Source organism: Labrus bergylta, chromosome 22 (assembly GCF_963930695.1).
Source record: "Labrus bergylta chromosome 22, fLabBer1.1, whole genome shotgun sequence".
In the NCBI taxonomy this organism is placed as follows: Eukaryota; Metazoa; Chordata; class Actinopteri; order Labriformes; family Labridae; genus Labrus; species Labrus bergylta.
In genome coordinates this window covers 12492274-12511742 of record NC_089216.1, presented here as the reverse complement: position 1 = coordinate 12511742, position 19469 = coordinate 12492274, and the positions used below count along the sequence as shown (strand labels likewise).

General features: G+C 40.6%; 2 protein-coding genes and 1 long non-coding RNA gene across 5 annotated transcripts; 1 reads left to right on the top strand and 2 right to left on the bottom strand.

Annotated features, from left to right (window-relative positions):
- Positions 1-1767: 1767 nt before the first annotated feature.
- On the top strand, positions 1768-13078 carry LOC109980674 (solute carrier family 2, facilitated glucose transporter member 4). The gene is made up of 11 exons (XM_020629139.3): positions 1768-2133; positions 4088-4183; positions 6148-6308; positions 8450-8574; positions 8685-8800; positions 9111-9273; positions 10056-10243; positions 10355-10459; positions 10953-11054; positions 11135-11338; positions 11485-13078. Exons 1-11 carry the CDS (start codon positions 2101-2103, stop codon positions 11707-11709), a joined length of 1518 nt encoding a protein of 505 aa, XP_020484795.2. The 5' UTR covers positions 1768-2100; the 3' UTR covers positions 11710-13078.
- On the bottom strand, positions 3489-10262 carry LOC136177381 (uncharacterized). 2 transcript variants are annotated; one of them, XR_010664998.1, is made up of 6 exons: positions 10033-10262; positions 9088-9337; positions 8904-8990; positions 7893-7989; positions 6219-6300; positions 3489-3838 (listed from the first exon to the last, which is right to left on the bottom strand). It is a non-coding gene; the product is annotated as an uncharacterized lncRNA (long non-coding RNA). The 2 variants fall into 2 exon arrangements; XR_010664999.1 differs by having other exon boundaries at positions 10040-10262.
- Positions 13079-13480: 402 nt separating the features above from the next.
- LOC109980676 (Y-box-binding protein 2-B) lies at positions 13481-17982 on the bottom strand. Of its 2 annotated transcripts, XM_020629142.3 has the most exons (10): positions 17809-17975; positions 16800-16863; positions 16649-16682; positions 16481-16570; positions 16148-16384; positions 15836-15915; positions 15495-15744; positions 14614-14757; positions 14434-14510; positions 13481-14123 (listed from the first exon to the last, which is right to left on the bottom strand). In XM_020629142.3, the coding sequence occupies exons 1-9, from the start codon at positions 17885-17887 to the stop codon at positions 14472-14474; spliced, it is 1017 nt and encodes a 338-aa protein (XP_020484798.2). In that variant the 5' UTR covers positions 17888-17975; the 3' UTR covers positions 13481-14123; positions 14434-14471. The 2 variants fall into 2 exon arrangements, with proteins under 2 accessions (XP_020484798.2, XP_065806564.1); XM_065950492.1 differs by lacking the exons at positions 14434-14510; positions 14614-14757 and having other exon boundaries at positions 17809-17982.
- Positions 17983-19469: the final 1487 nt, after the last annotated feature.

Here is a 19469-nt window from a genome sequence, read left to right as displayed (position 1 = left end):
ATGTCAAGCTAAGCAAAACATATCATGGCCGTAGCCTTTTACTGAATAATCACAAATGACGGTTTGTAGCAATTTTCTCACCAAACTCCCAGGAACATGCAAATGAGTGGCTTTCTCTAACCCAAAATATATATCTTAGTGTCCGTATTGGATTCAGTGTGTTGCCTGTAACACGCTGAAACTTACCACACTGTAGACCTGCCATCCATCACGCGACTCATTTTACAGTAACATGATTTTGAACCAGCTGACCCTACCAACCACTCACACACACAAACTCATACACACACACACATGTGACAAGAAGGAACAGTATTTACATGAGCTATTTATCTGCATCAGTTTGGTCAGTAAGGAAGGGCAGTCACATGTTGTGCATTTTGTGTTTTAGACAACAGTATGACTCACAGTCGCTGGCATCTCCAGCTTGGGGACAACACAGGTGACATTTCACACTGTAAAAATATTGCTGAACGGGTGTTTTTAGATAAATATACTAGCTGCTATGCTTTTTGTTTTGTCTGGAGGTTGTGAGTATTCGCTTAACTTTACATACTTGTAGTTATATCATTGTTCTTGGCTCTCTCTGTATGAATTCATGTGATACTTTTTGGAAATGTAGCTCTGGCTCTGGTTGCAGACATGAACCCTCAAACTATGTCGCAGGGGGCTCTAAGGCACTGTCTTGATGGTGTAAAGTTTCTCTACATTTAGTCAGAGCCACACACATGACAGTGCTGGGGGGCCACTGGCTTTAGATGAGGGGTGTCAGGTTCTTCTTCCCTTTCTCAATGTGCATGGGGGGGAGGGGGGGCAACAGCGGTGAGCTCCAAGAAGAGAGTGGCGTGAGGTTGGAGGTGTGTCTGCAAAAGGGGAAGGCTTGAATCAGCTGATAGAGAGATCTCGAGCAGATATTTTTCCAATGAGCTCTTTGGTAGATCTGTACTTTTCCCGCCCAGTGCAACCCTCTCATTACATATCCCCTTTTATCCCCGCCTCGGACACACCACCACTCAGTCGCCAAATTTCCCCTAACCACACTTTCGCTGCTAACTCAGGTAGTACAGGCCAGATTTAGGGTCCACCTGTTGTCTTCCCCAGGACGATTAAGCTTTGTTGTGTGCAACAGAGGGGGAGGGGTTTGTGGAAAAGGGCAGGCTTTGGTTTGTGACCTCTTTGGCATGTGCTCTAAAATAGAAAGGGATTTATGGCTGTTGGGACGACAGACAATGGCAACCACAGTGGTGAAGTCGAGCCCCTCTTTGCTTCCCTGCAGAAATGTTGAGTCATAGCCGGCAGCTGTTTCATTCAGACTCAAGTTCCCCTGAGGACCAACACCTGTGCAGCCATATTACCTCATCTCTCATACATTCTGCAGGTGATACTTCAAATAATTAATGGTCAAAATGTGATCATTTAACCTGATATGTCAAATGTTGCACCACATAAGCAAAGTGAGGAGAAAGATGCTCCACAGGTTTCCTCTTCTGTAGCTACATAAGAGTTAATTACTTTTTAAAGGTCAGTTTCATTGTGCAACAGGCTGCAAAAGGGAGCCCTAAAACTAAATTTGGCTCTGGAATCTCGAAACTTAGCTTCTTTTTAACTTTGCCGAATCTTTTGCCCACCATAATACAAAAACAGATCCCATTCTTGTCACATTACTCCAGTTTTCTTCTTCCTCCTCCTGTCACCATCAGCCAATAGTACTTAAGGGCAAAGGAGCTTCCTGCCAAGACTCGACCTCTGCTGCAGGACCTCAAGATCAGCCTACTTGGACTAGAGTACCGTGACCCTCTCTCCACTTCCCCTCCCCTACACAGAGAGGCGTGCATGTGGGTGTGCGGGTGTCACTCTATCCCAGCTGAGCGGACACAACACAAAGTTCAAAGAAGAGAGGACACACTGCAGGACAGGACGCACCAGGATCATCGTTTTGGGTGTTTCTTCTGGATTTTACTTTCGCCGGCGTTTGGTGCCAAAATTTTGAGAAGTTTAAGTCGGGGCTTGTTGTCCTTTTGAGGAAGTTTCACGTGTCTTTATTTGGCACCAGACGCACCTGTCATCGACTAGTACTGGGTGCCTGGAGCTGCCACAGTCATGCCGGCCGGGTTTCAGCAACTCGGAGGGGAGGTAATTTTTTCCTTGAGAGTTCTTCATAACTTAAAAATAAAGGGTTTTTTGTTACTAGAAGTTATGTTTCATGAAAATGTTTCACATGCTGTGCAGGTATTTTGGTTGTTCTTTTGGAGAGGGGCGTCATTTTATTTGGTGAGCTTTTACGCAGTGGTACACAAAGACTGTAAAAGAACATGCTTTGCTATACTGAATTGCTATGAGCCTCATTTAATACAATAAATAAGTGTTAACACAATGATTTGTTGTAAAAACAATATGAGAACTAATAAATATATCAATTAAGATTCTGAATTTGTCATGAATCAAGGGTCCATATTCTTTTTTTACTTAAGGGCCAATATATAAATAAACAATAAAATAATGAATTGTTTACAACAACCAAAAGAATAAATGTGTCAGTTTCAGCAGGCAGGAAAACTATCATCAGCTCTGATCAGAGCGAGCTCTGGCCCTTATTTAGTCCTGAGCAGTGACCTTGTCCTACCAAATATCCAAGTTTACAGGTCAGATCTCTCAGTGTCTGGGTTTGTTATAGGCCACCTAGTTTAACTGGTTCCTTTTCACCACCCTCATCAACAACAGCTGTGTTGTTATGCTCCCTCCAGCTCTGTTTGAGAAATGTTTCTAGGTTAGCTGCATGTTTCAACCATTTTAGGTCTTTTTGGAAAGTACAATATCTCTTTAAGTGCAACACAGAGTGATGTCAATGAAGACAACAACTCCTAAAGCTTCTAAATCATCAGATTTGCAGATTTGTCAGCAATTTCAGCAATATGGGAGAGTGATGCTGCAGGAATATGGGAACTTCTATCAGCCTCAAAGTTTTGGCTTCAATGTTACATAAATCCTTTAAGCATTCAACTTAAAACTGAGGAAAAATGTTTGTCCTTTTAATTACTGAGGCATCACAACATCTGTTTTATACTGAAACGTTATGTACAGATCCAATCATTGTTTGTAAAAAAAGAAAAAAGGGGGTGGGGAAACTACTGAGCCTTCAACTATGTCGGGACATTTTCAATGAAATACACTTAACTTTAAGTGTAATAGAGCATAACTGGCTGCCTCAGGTGCTTACCTTTTCTTCTGTTGCAAGGACACACACACACACATACACACACACACACACACACACACACACGCACACACACACGCACACACACACACACGCACACACACACACACACGCACACACCTTTGTTTGGGTCATGAATACTAAACAGCACTTATTTAGAGACTCACCACAGAGAGGGGGAGAAACAGTGTAATAGAAGTATTTCATACATATTAAAAAAGATAGTTTGTAATACTACATATAAAAGAGTAAATAATCCAGAATACGCTCCAAATCAATTTGAATTATCTCAATATTTAGTTATAATAAAGTTGTGAACATTTAAAAGGTAAGTGTATTTCCACACACTAAAGCATTACATCCACAAAAGCAAACATCACCAAAAAGCCAAAGTTTGAGGTAATGTTATGAGTAATTATGATCGCTTTTATCAAGCAGGTCTCAGGACTAACAGCTCATTATAAAATTCACAATTTTTTGTCTGCTTTAGACATTGAGCTGCTAACTAATGTTTCAGTTGTAGTGTGTGAAACTGTTCTGCCAGGCCAATAGACACTTTGTCGGGGGGAAGACCTCATCTCCCCAAGGACGTCCCGTCAGTCACCATAGACAGGTGCCAGCCGCCTGACGGGAAAGTGAAGTTAAAGTTCAGGCGTCATCAGTGAAGAACATGCTGCAGAGATTGTATCTCATTAGAATCACAGTTATATATAGTAGATGTGAGTGAATTAGGGCTGGAAGCTTAAGATCTCTTATTATCTGCCATTATTATGTTTAAAGCCTTTCAGCCTTCCCTCTATTCTGAAAATGATCTTGTTTTAAATATGTTGCTTAACTCATTTTATGTTTCCTTTTTGTGTGTCTTTACTCCAGACGGTGACTGGAACCTTTGTTCTCTCAGTCTTCACTGCCGTCCTGGGATCTCTGGAGTTTGGATACAACATTGGCGTCATCAATGCACCTCAGAAGGTAAAAAAGAATCGAAAGATGGTGTTCGAAAGTAGCCAAGAAAAAACCTTAAAATTGGTTCAGATATAGTTACGATATTGAAGTGTTATAGAAGTTCCAATGGTGACATTTAACTAGAAGTCTTCTCTGCTGATGCTTGTATTTGTGGTATTACAAGGTGTTTGATGACACAATACCTGGCAGATATAGTAGTGATGATGTTTAGAAAATAAACTCTGAGAGACAGAAACAATTCCAATCACGTGAAACTGAAGCAAACAAAAGGGAAGCACATGAACACCTAATGTGAAAGAAGGGCTCAAGCACAGGCGGGTTAGTTGTGTAAATACAGCACGCTCTTATGAAAACAGAACAAAACACCCCATTAAGAGCAGCCGCTTTCCTTTTGCTAATGGCGGGACGTTATAATGGGTTGATTCTGGGTTGAAAGAATTTGAAATCATAATAATTTCACAGATCCAGATTCATCAGCATAAAAAAGACAAAATACAGTGACATCGCGGGACATCGGACCCTAGTTCTACAACTCTACAATTCACTTAGCAGACGCTTTTATCCAAGCAATGCGGGGTTCAATGTGTTGCCCAAGTACACATCGGACATGTTGCTCAGCTGGGGATCAAACCCTCGACCCTCCAGTTGAGAGGTGACGACTCTATCAACTGAGCCACAGCCATAGTTTCTTGTTATATAACATAACTGATTAAATTTGAGCTATTTAAATACAACAGCTAGCTAGAATTCAATCATTTCCAATCTACACAACTGTTTCAAAGTGTTAAACTAAAACTCTGCAGTTATAAATGTGAAACTGCAGTTTCTTGCACTTCCGCAAGAAGGTTGCCGCCTCCATTACAGCCTTATTAAACCTTTAAGGTTTAGGAATTAATGCCTTTACTATTTTATCATTTAATACTTGAAAATGGTTATTTAAGCTTGAAAGTGGCTATAGCCTGACATTATTGGTGTGTCTTAATTTAGCTTATATAGTTTAGTATATACTGTACAGTAGTATGTATTTGGTTTCATGTGTATGTATAAACATAGAAAATCAAACTTTCTCTGGACTTGCTCGTGTTGAAGTCACATTTGGTGTTCCAGCGTGAGGCACGCTTCAGTACTGAATGTGAGAAATGTAGTGTGTGATTCACGACGGCCTATATTTAGTATGTATCCTGCTCCATATGCAGGTCAATCAAGAAACACATTGCAGATGATGGAAATTCTTCCACTGCATTCATCATTAATCTGTCACGTTAGACCGAACAGTAGAGTGTCATCGGCATGTTGTAACACATTCAGAGTCAATCAGAGGGAATTAATGGCCGCAAAGAACTCGCAAAGAACTCGTCAGGTGAGGGCCTTCAGACACGACTGCTGGTGCAGTCAGTGTCAAAGAGACTCGAGAACAAAAGCTGTTTTTATGTGCCTGTGATAATTGAATGGAAAATTGTTGGCTATTACAAAATGAATAGTTTTTAGATGTTACTACCTACGTAGGTTGTTTTAATGCGCTCAATAAATCACATTACCATCTGATGAAAATCCCTTGATTTATAGATGACTAATTATTATTATCTTTTAAATAAGGCTTTGGGTTTCTGCACTGTGTCTCCTTGAAATAGATAGCTTTGTGTTTTTGTGTTTTTTTAGATGAAGCCTTCATATGAATCTATTTTATTCAGATGAAATCTTCCTCTGATGAAGAATGTTATCTCTTTTTTGCGGGAGGGTTCCTTATTTTATATTTTAAGGCTTTCTTTATCTGTTGTATCTTGTTCTTTCTCTTCGTTTTTTGTCTGTTTATAAAGGCTAAATGTAATTCCAGTTGTTGTGTTACTTCAATTATGATAAAAATAAGTTTAGTGCCTAGAGATCTTTTTTTCTTGTGCATTTAAACTGATATCACCTGCTGTTAAACAAGTATTTCTTTGGTTCTCCTGTCACCTCTGTGTCCTGATCAGATGATTGAGAAGGATTATAATGCAACATGGATTGAACGGTATGGAGAGCCCATCCCCACGGGGACCCTCACCTCCCTCTGGTCTCTGTCTGTCGCTATCTTCTCCATTGGTGGCATGCTGTCCTCCTTCTGCGTGGGCTTCGTCTCTGAGTGGCTGGGCAGGTAGGGGAAACACATACACATGCAATCAAGATCAGAGTTTTCCAGCGCACACCACGATTGTTCACATGGACTTAAAAGTGTAATAAAACATTGGAGCGAACAACGTGTTTCATAATGTGGCGTCTTCAGGTTCAATCTCCATACATAAACATGCAGTTTTTGTTTCAGGTGCCTATGTTAGCGGTGTTGAAACTTTTCTAAAAATTACTCAAAAAATAATAATAATTTGCAGTCTATGACACAGCAAAACATTTTAGAAGTGGTACCATCCCAGGGAGTTACAAATACATCTCAAAAGAAACAAAAAAGAGTTGGAAAATAAGATTTAAATTAACAGAACGTCCTATATCCTACAATATATATTTATTGTAGTTCTAACACACTTTATAAATTCCCTTAAATCCACACCCTCGTACACTGTTAGGTAATCTGTGGGATATTTCAGCTTGTCATGCTACATCAGTGTCTCCATTTCTACATGGATCACAGATCTAAAGAAACGCCTCATCATTCAATGGAAACTTTGCCCAGGAAGTAATCCTCTGCAACCTTAGCTGTGATGCGAACAGGACTGTAAACCGGGCAGCCCACAGCTCCCACTGACTGTTGAGGATTGGCAGCGCTGGGTCACGGAGGGCTGAGCGGCGGAATGGGGGTATTGGTGTAGTGTTCAGCTTGGGTGCATTCAGGACAAGGTCCTCTTAAAAAAGCGGCGGACACAGTGTGTCTCAACTGAGCTGCAGCGCCGTGACCTCTGAGGTCAAAATGATTCACATGCAAGTGATGTCTCGAATGTGCAGCCAGTGTTCATTTTAAACGGTAGATCTTATTGTTTCGGTGGCTGACAGAGAAAGTAACAGACACTGTTAGTGGTCTACTAGTTTTTTGAAGAAGAAGAAATAAGGTTTCACAGACTATTTTATATTCATTTGTTAAGTTATGTGTCCGTTTCTGAATGTATGAGCTTTACTATTCACTGTCTAAAGAAGAATCTGTCCAAAAAGAGACATATGATCTATTGCTTAAATCAGGGTTTAATTATGTTCCCGATTGATTTTTATCTAAATCACAAGTGCCAAAATACACTTTTCTTTTATACAGAAGTGGTGTGGAAAGCTGCACCCTAATGCACATAATCTAAGGATGCACTTCACATGTATTTAGAAAACACTGTATGTCTTGGGAGTCAAACGTCTGAAAAATAGACTGGATGTTTTTAAGATGAGTAGATGTACTTTGAAAAATGTAAAATGAGGTAACGTTCTTGCTGTGGAACAATTGTCAGTTTCAAGCTGTCATTATAAACATATTCTAAGTCTAACACCATGCGCTGAGAGGATATGTACTAAGTATTGGTAAGTGTTGAGTTTATTAATACAGGTAGTCTAGAGTTTGAGTCCCTATCTATGCTGTATTCAATGTGTTTCTCAGGTAAACAACTTAAATTATTAAATTGTAAAATTGAAAGTTTAAGTAAATAACTTAAAACATCAAAATTGTTGTAAATATGCGAGGTTAATGTGTTATTAAGACTGTTAGGGCTAATTGTCGAATAATAATGGATCGCTGAATGAAGCAACTTACTCAATGTTTTTGGTATGACACTGCTCTCTAGAGGTGAAAGTTTTAGTGGATTTCCTCAGTGATAAACATCCAGGCAACAGTTTCAGTAACCTTCAATCTGTGAAGGGAATTATTAGAAATAAAATGTTATTTTCAGATATCCTCACCTTCAATATATTCACTATAACATTCTTATCCATGCACAGTATATATGATGTGTCTATACTGTGTCAACTACATCAGTGGTTCACAAAGTGGGGGTCGCTAGCCACCAAGACGGGGGTCACATGATGCCTTCCAAAATAACCTTAAAAAATGTTTGAATCATTTAGATTTTAATTTTGTCAATCTTTAACAACATTAAGGTTGTTTACAGAAGCAACAGTCATTTGTATGTTCATCAAAAGGTGCTTAAAGCTGAGTTAATATGGGCTCTAAATGACTCGTCTCAAGTGGCTGGAATCTCTTTTGATAAAATAGGTCAAATTCAAATCACCGTATATTGGATTTAAAGTCACAATGTTCCATTTGGAAACTGAATAACTGAAAAAAAAGTATCTTGTCTGTGTATTTCCCAGGAGGAAAGCCATGCTCGTAAACAACGTGTTCGCCTTCCTTGGCGGGAGTCTAATGGGGATGTCCAAGCTGTGCAGCTCCTTCGAAATGATGATCCTCGGACGCTTTATTATTGGGGCCTACTGTGGTGAGCGATCCACTTTTTTTACTTTCTCTCTTCTGTATTCTAAAATCACAAGAAATTCAAAGAGTATTAAAAAGTTTCTCTCTCCTAACCTATTTTTCCTATATGTCCAGGGTTGGCATCAGGTTTGACACCGATGTACGTGGGTGAGATATCTCCAACAAGTCTGCGAGGGGCCCTCGGCACGCTGCACCAACTGGCTATAGTCACTGGTATTCTCATAGCACAGGTTTGAAACCACACTACTATACTGATGAAGATGTGGAAATCATAGACGCTTTTAAATTTAGAATTTGACTCAATAAATGCAGATTAAAAGAATTATCCTTCACCTCTCAAAAGCACCTTCTCCTCTTCATTATAGTCCTTGAAGCTTCATTCCACTTTTCATCCATTCGTCTCTTTGTCTCTCGTATATGCTGCAATATCAACAAAGATGGATGTTTTGTAGTCGTAGTTTGGAAAGCCTTTTTCTGAATGCTTTTTTTAATTTTATGTAAAATCTTGTGTACTCACACTGGGTCCGTCTCCTGGTGCAGGTCCTGGGTCTGGAGGTGTTACTGGGCAGTGAGCACTTGTGGCCTGTCCTGATGGGTTTAACAGTCGTGCCAACTGTCCTTCAGATGGCTCTTCTGCCGTTCTGCCCTGAGAGCCCCCGTTTTCTCTACATCGTCCGCTGCCAGGAGCACCACGCCAAGAGAGGTGAAGGGGGCTGGAGTGCTGCAGACTGGATTTAACCTTTGAATATGCTTTATTTATCGTACGCCTGGATAACAAAAACTTAATTTATCATCCGTTTTTTGTTAAATCTTTACACAGATCAATCTTAAACCCTGATATTATATTTATGTCAACATCATCAACAGTCAGTATAGGAGCAGTATACTCCTATACGCTTTTATGGCAGTACATTTTAATGATATCTTTGATATTAATAAGCTTATGCAGAATTTTGCAGGCCCACTTGTATGAAAAAGGCACTTTCCTGACTGGTTTCTGTAAGCGTGGCTACAGTAATCAAATCATGCTGTGCAACAAATAATTTATTTTACATTTTGTGTATTTTTGTGCACAATGCAGAAGGGAATTTGGATTAGTAAGGCTACTATTTGTATTTGTTGGTCCCAGAAAACCCAGATGAAATTAACCAGAAGATAGAGCAGTAAGGGTACATTTATTTACCCTTAAGTTTCATCTGTCGTCTCAAAGTGTAGCTAAGGGACATCGTTGTGAAGACTGAACGGAAAAAAAGTTCTTGTGCTGTTTCCTAAACTGTGTTGTCATATGCAGTACTGTAAAAGTTAGAGCAACTTCAACTACAGTGCTAAAATGTCCCCTTATGTGACATTTATGGGGCTGAATGTACAAGAACAAGTTTCTCTAAGAAGCATTTAAGATCTTTAAAAGACCTAAAGCTTTGGTATTTTCATAGTGACAGGAACTTTTATATAACACGCTCACTTCTCACTTCTTCCTTCGTGCAGGCCTGAGGAGGTTAACGGGCAAACAGGAGGTGGGCGACATGCTGGCAGAGATGAAGGAGGAGAAGAGAAAGATGGACATGGAGAGGAAGGTGTCCATCCTGGAGCTCTTCCGCTCTCCTCTCTATCGGCAGCCCATCATCATCTCCATCCTGCTGCAGCTCTCACAGCAGCTCTCTGGAGTCAATGCAGTGAGTCAGGGGGTTCCATTTACACCTGAAAGAGAAACATTGAAGCTCTTTATAGATAAACTGAATCACTGCAGAACAATATTGATTCAATCTGTTTACCCCTCTGGACAGATTTTCTACTACTCCACCAGTATCTTCATGAAGGCCGGAGTCCAGAGTCCGGTGTATGCCACCATAGGAGCAGGCGTGGTCAACTGTGCCTTCACTGTGGTCTCGGTCAGTCCTACAGTTCGTCGTCTTGGCTTTGAGTGTGCTCCTCCTCCCTGTTAAGAGAATCTAGTTCAATCTGTTTCTAAATTAAGATCAGTTAAGAGTTCAGTCCTGTTTAGTATCAAAGGGTGCATTTATGACTGTTTAACATTGTTATCAAAGAGCAAATAAGATAACATGTCTTTTTTTTTCATGTGTCCTCCTGTCAAACATTTGTGCATCAAAAATGGGTGAAGTTTGGTTAGGCAGGTCAAGATGTTTCAGTGTTACTAAATCGGATAAAAGGTGGGATTTTTTTCTAAGCCTTGCTAGCAGCGAGGCTATTGGGAGACAAAAATGGCTGTATCTCTAATTTATCATAAAAAATATGAATGGGTTGCAGTAAAATTCCTCTATTCCTCTTGGTTAAAGCTTTTAAAGAAAGTATTGCCATAACTATCAACATGCAACCTCTCAGTTTCTACATTTTCTTACTTCTTATTCTCCATATTAACAACAGCTCTTCCTGATCGAGAGGATGGGTCGGCGGACGCTACACATGCTTGGACTTGGTGGGATGTGCATCTGTGCCATCATAATGACCACGGCTCTTGCTTTGTTGGTAAGACCTCCAAATATTCAAGTAACCTCCGATGTGGATACTTTTGTGTATGTGACTATTAACTCTTTCATCTCTCATAGGAAAGTGTTCCTTGGATGAGCTACATCAGTATGCTGTCCATATTTGGCTTTGTGGCTTTCTTTGAGATTGGACCAGGTCCCATTCCCTGGTTCTTTGTGGCCGAGCTGTTCTCTCAGGGTCCAAGGCCGGCTGCCATGGCTGTGGCCGGCTTTTCCAACTGGACCGCCAACTTCATCGTTGGCATGTGTTTCCAATATGTTGCTGTAAGTATATTTGACTTTCAGTGGATATCACACATCTCCCAGGAAAGTCTTTTTCTACCTCAACCAAGTGAGGCAAAAGTATTTTCTTCAAATGTTCTTTGTCTACACCTCCTCATGTTATCTTATCTGAATCTGTTTCTTTCCAGGAACTTCTGGGACCATATGTCTTCCTGATCTTTGCTGCACTCCTCCTCTTCTTCCTCATCTTCACATTCTTCCGAGTGCCAGAGACGCGGGGCAAGACCTTTGACCAGATCGCGGCTAATTTCCAGCATCACTCAGCGGGAGGAATGATGGACATGGACCTCGACATGGACCTGGACAAGCCTAGCACCGAGTTGGACTACTTGGGAGATGAAAGCATCAACTGAAGAGGAACGGGACAGAGAACAGCTTGGGTTTAACTGACTCCAAACTTATATTTTCAGATATGTATATTGAGGTCAAGTATTGTATTCATATATTGTGGTGCCAAAGCAGTGTTAAAGAATCAACAATTTGGGTGTTTTGGAATTGTCCGTTGCTGGCACCACTACAATATGAAGTCAACTGTTTCGATTTGAGCTTTGAAGAAGGTCAAATACTTGTGGATTAAGAGTTGACTATTGTTTGAGGGGAAAAGGTCTGGACTGTTGGGGGCATTGACTGCCAATATGGTAAGATTATATTCCATGGTGATGCATTCAGTTGCAATATTGACAGATTGAGGTGGAGAGACTTTGGAATTCCTGCACTTTAACTAGAGCGAAAAAAACACAAGGACATACTTTATATGCCAGCATTATGTTAAGTATTCTTGCCTTTTTGTACCTAAGCTGGGAGCACTCTGGATGTGGAAACCCGACTGAATTTAACATTTAGCTGGAACAGTTTAAATACAGGATTATGGAAAGCTGTGGAAGATCCATCTTTTAATAGTTTTAATTGTTGGATTGGATAAAACTTAGCTTTTGGCTGGGTATAAATAAATTCTACATACTTAATATCTCATGAACTCTTATCCTGTTTACTTCCTTGAACAGTTTCATTAAAAAAAGACTACTTTTCTTTTAATTCAGTGAAGCATTTTGGAGGGAAAACCATTATTTTTAAAAATTTTAGTATCATAAAGTATGAAGTCGGAAACTCCAGTACTTAAAATCAGTGCAGAATACCAGACAATATTCAGTCCCAATGAGATCTGTTGATGTTCCTCAAACTTTCCTGGAGAAAAACACCTTCATGCCAAACTGGGTCTTCCATCCTGTTCTGTTCCCAGCTTAATCTCGTGCAAAGTGCTGTCACTGAATATTTTTGTGATCATGACACTCCGCACGTCCTGCAGAAATGCTACATTCAAAGAAACATCTATTTTAGTACTTTGTGTGTACATACAGCCTTTTTTGGGGGTGTTTGACATTAAGGGTATGAGGTTTAAGAGTATCAATTCTTTATGCACTCCAGTATGTGTTTTGTTTCGTAAACAAAAGCCTGAAACATAAGAGAAAGAGGTGCAATCAAATGGGCTTACTGTAAAATAGAATATCATGTTGATTCATTTTTTAAGGTCAAGCATCGGGGTTGTGTGATTTCTTGCCATTTGTAATGTTTGTTGTTTGCGGTCTACTCTTTATTGGTGTGTAGTATCACCACCCTCTGATGATTTATATTGAGGTCATTTGCATAGAGACATTACTGATGATGTGGTCATGTTGTGACTAAAATCATTTAAGTACTGTAAATAATAAGACTTTAAACACCTGTGAATGCCTTCTTTAATTTCCAATTCATACTCTTAACCAGTGCTTCCCAACTGGTCTAGCCTCAGAAACCACCACAAGCTCCTTAATGAAAAACCACGACCCAAAGATCAGATCAGTTCAATAAATAAAATTGTGCCATTTGGACCTTAGACAGTAAAAACATGACAGAACAAATAAACAAAACAAAACAAACATTTTGGAAAAGCGCTTCATAGACATTTTCGACACTGTTTTTTTCCAGGCACACATTAGCAACCCACTGAAAATGGCTCTGCGACCCACTTTTGGGTCCCGAACCACCAGTTGAGAAACACTGCTCTAAACTGTGTACCATGCAATATTATTCAAAAGCAAATACACGGCTGATTTAACTACAAGTGAAGAAATAAGGACCGAAACCTGAGGTTTGCACACATGATTTATTATTTAGCATTTAAGTTCTGACATTGCACATAATCCCCTCCAAAGAAAAGCACACACATAAAAGTACAACAAAAATATAACGTTTCTTCTTATTTATCCTCAACTGAGAACATGAAGGGAGTAGTAGATTTAAGACTTAAGGTGGTAACGGAACTAAACTGACTCCCATAATGCACCACCAACTTCACACCTGCTTGGGTTTCCCCTCTTCAACCAAATTAAAACAAGTTAAATAAAAAACAAGGCTGGTTCCTCTTTAAACTTCTCTAAGTGTCCCGTAATTAGGCAACTAAAGAAAAATACATTTAAAGGGGGGTTGGAATAACTGGGCTACCAAGCAGATTGTCCTTTCTTTCCCATTTTTCTTTTTTTAAAGATGTACTTTCAAATGTCTAAATATGCACCCACCTCCCACCTGTATGCATCCCCCCCTTTATCCCAGCCTCAACCCTCTCCAAATGTCAGTGTCTAGACAGACAACACAAAACAAAAATGAGAGGGGCGGGAGAGGGGATGAGGGACGACAGCCAGACAGAGTGGGTTGGAGGATGGGGAGGGGGTGCAGGGAGGGGAGAGCAGTGCACGTGTTCTTAAATAGTCCAGTCCTCCAACCCCAAGACCTACGAAGACAAAGACAACAAATAAAGAAACACAAAAAGGTGACGCAGAGAGAAGACGTTTAAGAAACCAACACAAAAAGACTCTTCTAAAAGTTGAGAATGAAGATTAAATTAAAAGCATCTGCTCTGCATAAAATTCCTGCTATCCCTTTAATGCTGTCATTCCACCTTAATAGCCCTTACAAGGAACATTACTACAGAGCTGCTAATGTCTGTCATCCTGCTCCCTGTGAGAGATAGTGCAACCTTACACCCTAACATCTCCCACCCTGCCTGACCCAGACCTGACCCACTAGTGTGGGGTCCCCACCTCTTGCCAAGGGTCACGTGACTGTCCTCTTGCAGGCATCACTCTGTCGGTGCTGGGACTGTTGATGCAGCTTCCGGCTGAGGGTAGGGAGACGCGGACAAACATTTGTGTGTTGAATTATCAAACATTGAACAAATTCAGGGAAATGAGTATCAATACATTGCAGGTTAGGAATCTCACCTCAGTTGTTTTTGTCGTTTTAGGAGAGGTTTTTGGAGAGGATTTTGGAGAGACCTTTGGAGATTTTGTTGTGGATTTGAGGTCAGCTGGTTTTGAGGTCTGTGGGGGCGTACCAGGGTCTGATGCAGACTTCTCTGTGTCATTCTGCAATGTGAGAGTAAGAAGACTCGAGTATAACATAGTTAAACAAGGAGAACTTTCAGGAGAGTTCTTAAAACCCCTAGTTAATATCAGGGGTGACCCAAAATAGTCGAATCCTTTACAACTCGCTCGAAAGGGCCTCAGTCCAATACCTGCTCATCGATTTATCTGTATTCACAAAACAAATCATGACTCATACACTATCTGGGTATAAATATCAACTTATTAATATTTTTAAGCTGCATTGACTCTTTTTTTAAAACAGAATAAAGACTTTGGTAAAAATGTCATCAAATTTGAACTTTTTTTTGTTGTTCCGTGTTTTCATACTGGTCAAGCTCCTCTTGTCTGTCAAACAGTTTGAGAGCAGTTACACATCACTCTCTGCCCACCACAGCTTTGCACTGCAATGCATGATGGTAGATGATGCTTGGCAAGTGACCATCGACTGTACACTACTTTTCACGGTGCATTGCGGGATACAATGAGTCCATTATAATGTGGTGTGATTATGCTCACTCATAATTTGGACACAACTTCAAAATGACATATTCCCCATATAGTGATGTGTGGTCTGACTTTAGCTGGACAGCTTCTTTGTAAATGGTCTGTATTCAGACAGACAATTAAAAAAAACAAACACCAAAAAGCATATTTATTAAATCACTGCAGATATTTGTGTATTTAGAAAACAACCGAAGAAGCTCATCTGTCAGTTCATCAACAATAAACATACTCACTTTGGAGGTAGAGGACTCTGAGTTCCTTTGCCTGCGGCGTCTAGTCTGGCGGCGTTGTTGTTTCTGGCCCTCCGCTGTTTCTCCGTTGGTGTGGGGGGCCTCAGAGACCTCCGTCTGCTTCACCTGGCCTTGCTCCACCTGGCCTTGCCCCACCTGGCCTTGCTCCACCTGGCCTTGCTCCTGGCTCTCTTCTGGTGCAGCCTGCTGGCTGTCTGTAGCATGATCAGGAGGTGGGCGGGGGCGGAACGGCCTGTCAATCAAAAAGAATCAGTCAATCTGAGCATTTGTGTGAAGTGAAGGCAGAAATCAAAACGCCAATTGCATGCGATTTGTCAGGTCACCTGCGGTATGGTCGCCAGAATCTACGCTGTTGCGGTCGCTGTGTTTGTTCCCCATCTCCGTTTTGTTCTTCAGCTTCACCCTGAGGGAGAATAGGGCTAAATCAATCTTAACTTCAACCTTCATGATCCTTACAACTTTTATAAACCACCTCAAACTTAAATTATAAAATCAACTCACCTTATATAAAATATTGGTTCTCCTATCAAAGTTAATCACAAGACATGAAAGCTCTACCAGTGAAAACCTCCCTTTGAGTTCTTAGTCACACTGGTTGTGATTTCCCCATAACCAGTTATTCTGCTTCAGCTTACATCTTCAGGTCGTGGTCTGCGAGGCCTCCGCCGGCGCTGCTGAGGTCTCGGTACCCCGTTCTCCCCCGATCCCTCACCTTCGCCATTGGGGGCTTGGCCATCAGCCGGTTTGCTCTGGTCATCAGGCGGAGGGCTGCGTGGGAAGAATCGACGACGGAAACGGCGTTTGTTGGGAGCATAGCGGCTGCCTTTGACTGGAACACCTCCTGGACCAGTTACATTGGCGGCTTCAGAGCCCTGTGGGACACCAAAGAGGGAAAAGGATTATAAAATGAAGATCACAGTACACCAGTTTTGGTACTGCCAAAATTAGCAGCATTCACAAAGTCCTACCTTGGCTGCTTCAATAACATCAAACTCTACGACCTCCCCATCCCCCACACTGCGGAGGAATTTCCTAGGATTGTTCTTCTTTATGGCAGTCTGAGGACAAATATAAGCATCATATAAGGGTTCAATCAAATCATAAAACATTCAGTCAAGAAATGCACCTCGCCTTACCTGATGAACAAACACATCTTCTTTGGTATCATTTCTAAGAGGGGGGGGGGGGGGGGGGGAACAAAAAAACCTTTTAGCAAAGTTAGTTCTTACTTGTAAAATTAAATCAAACTGCTGTGATTTAAAACTGTGATTGCAGATGAAACATTACCGGTTTATGAAGCCATATCCATTTCTCACGTTGAACCATTTCACTGTGCCTTGGACCAATGTGGCTACAAAAACCGGAAACGCATGATTAAATGTTCATCCCAGAAACATATCACACACCATGACTTGTCATATGCCCACTCAGAGGACATAATAAAAAGGTTACTGTTATCTTGCTTGAATCAGTGGCGGCCTTGGTTACAACAGGCAGTGGGAGCTCTGTGTGTCAATCATTAACAGTAAGACTTTGAAACCAGGGCAAGAGGGCCTGAGGCTGCTTAACAACAAGGAAACACGTTATTTCACTTTAGAAAATGTTGGAAACACAAGACAGGAATGTATTCACAACCCTAACGAGGACACGTAGCTGTTGCTTTCGCTTGGGAAATCGTTTAAACGCATTTAATTAGCACGGTGGTTTCCCAACCAATCAATTAGCACCTGTGATGGCCCGCGCGCACGACGACCAACAAAAAACTAAAATTAAAAGTAAATTATTTACACCCGAAAACAAACAAACAAACACCCGAAACACTAAGGACTGCTTCTCTCAGTACATGGACAACAATCATTTTTGACATGTTTAACGATAATATTGTAAATGTAAACGCAGCAAGAAACCATCCAGGTTAGTTCACTGACCTACTTAATTTTTTTAAACCATCCTACACATTTTACGTTTTCATTTCCTCACCAATAGCCTGTAACGTTTTATATAAGCGGTATTTGGTGTCATAGTGGAGATGTTACTAATTTATTTATTTGTGTTAAAATGTGTAAATTCAGGACACGTGTTGCGACAAAAAAAAAAAGAAACTAAATAGTTGTTTCCGAGAGTTTGCGATGTTCGGCCGTCACACATTCTAAGCAAAAAGTTTGGCACATGAAAATTGCCAAATTTATTTATTTATTTTTTTTTTTACACTGAGTTTATTCTCACTTACATTGTCAACATACATTTCTAAAACCTAACCTAACCCATTTATGACTTTTATTTCTACAACACCCACCTATGACTTTCCTCTCTGGCTGCGGCTTGTCTTCTTCAGGAGCCGATGGAGGAGCGCTCTGCACCTCGGTGTCGGTCATGCTCGCTTATCGGATTACTACACTTTCGCGGCGGCGTCCCCTCCCTCCCGATCTTCCCGAAACTTTTCTTCTTCTTCTTCTTCTTCTACTTTGAGGGTTTGTGGTGGTTGGCATACTTGACGTCACGTAACTGCCCCCTCTTGGACAAAGGCTGGTCCTACTCGATGTTCTCAAATGAGTCTATGATCTTCAATGCACTGCAACTACATATTTTGAAGTCATGCACTCCCATACCTTTTGCTATGTGATTCCCAGTCCAACCTTAACTGTTTTGTCTCTTTCCCATCATTTCGACATCACCCTTATTGTCCTTCCAGCACTACCTCCCTGGAGCATCCACTTCATTCTATTCAGTTCTGTTTGATAGAAACCTTGTTTCACTCCACTGGAAAAGGAAGAACTAGGAGTATTTTATTATCCTACAACAATGTTAATGTAACCGTCTCCGATATAAGTTAAAGCCCAGCCTTCAAAACACAGTTATGGTGAGCTATATGAACTTAAGGTACGCCTACAGGTATTTAAAGTAAAGGTAGACTACTTGGCCCCTGCCAATGATAAACTTACAAGTTAAACTATAAACTTCATTGCATCAGTTGATATGTTTAAAACAGCTATCCAGTTATCTTCTTTGAACAATGTTAGACTATAGTCACACATTTAATGCATGACATGTCACAAGATGAATCTGATCATATTCACTTCTTAAGACTGTTTTCAGGCTGTGCTTGTTTAGTACGTTCAGCTGACAGGTTTTGGTTCCAGCCACTAGGGAGAACTAGAGACAAACATTTGTTGAGTTGATGAGCATAGTAAGTATAGTTTAGATGCAAGTCTGTCAAGGGATTGGGAAATTTATTGTATTATGACGGGCCATTTTCCTGTTAGGGGGGAAAGGGGACATTATACTTTAACAAAACTGTGTTATATTGTTTCGTAAGGTTGATATTGCATTAGTGTCACACTGGTTTTCTGCTCTGTAGAAGATCCTCAAAAAGTCTGATCGACATGCCATGATCCTTTTAGTCTTTGTTGTTTTGTTAGAAGAGCTCAGTGTGTTGGCTTTGGTGTTCAGGACTTCAGAGTTGCGTTATTTGACACATGAAATTCAGGATTGAGGGAGGAAAAACTAAAAATGCACTCATATTATAGTATCTGTGTCTTTAACTACAGCCCTCTGCACATAGGTCAGTGGATTCGAGTTTCACTGCACTAAATTTAACCCGGCATAACTAAGAACTGCCAAGTTCAATGAAACCATTTGCTGTGCAGAAGCTATTGGTCTCTGGACAGAAAGGGGGCTCTAATGAGAAGTCTGATTATTAGTAGCAAAGTGAATTATACACTGACAGGATGGCAGCACTGTACTGTGGATTAATAAAAAGTTTTTAATGATGCAGTGTTAATAATAAAAAACCTGGACTTTGTTCATTGAACGCGTTTTTAAAAGAGAGACAAGTCCTGTACACACTCTGATTTCAGTGCACTGACTGTGAGGTGTGTAGCGCATGTGCAGTAAGGGCTCCCTGCAAAGTGAAATACTCCACAAGAGCCGTGTGGTCCATGCTGCACTAGAAAGAAA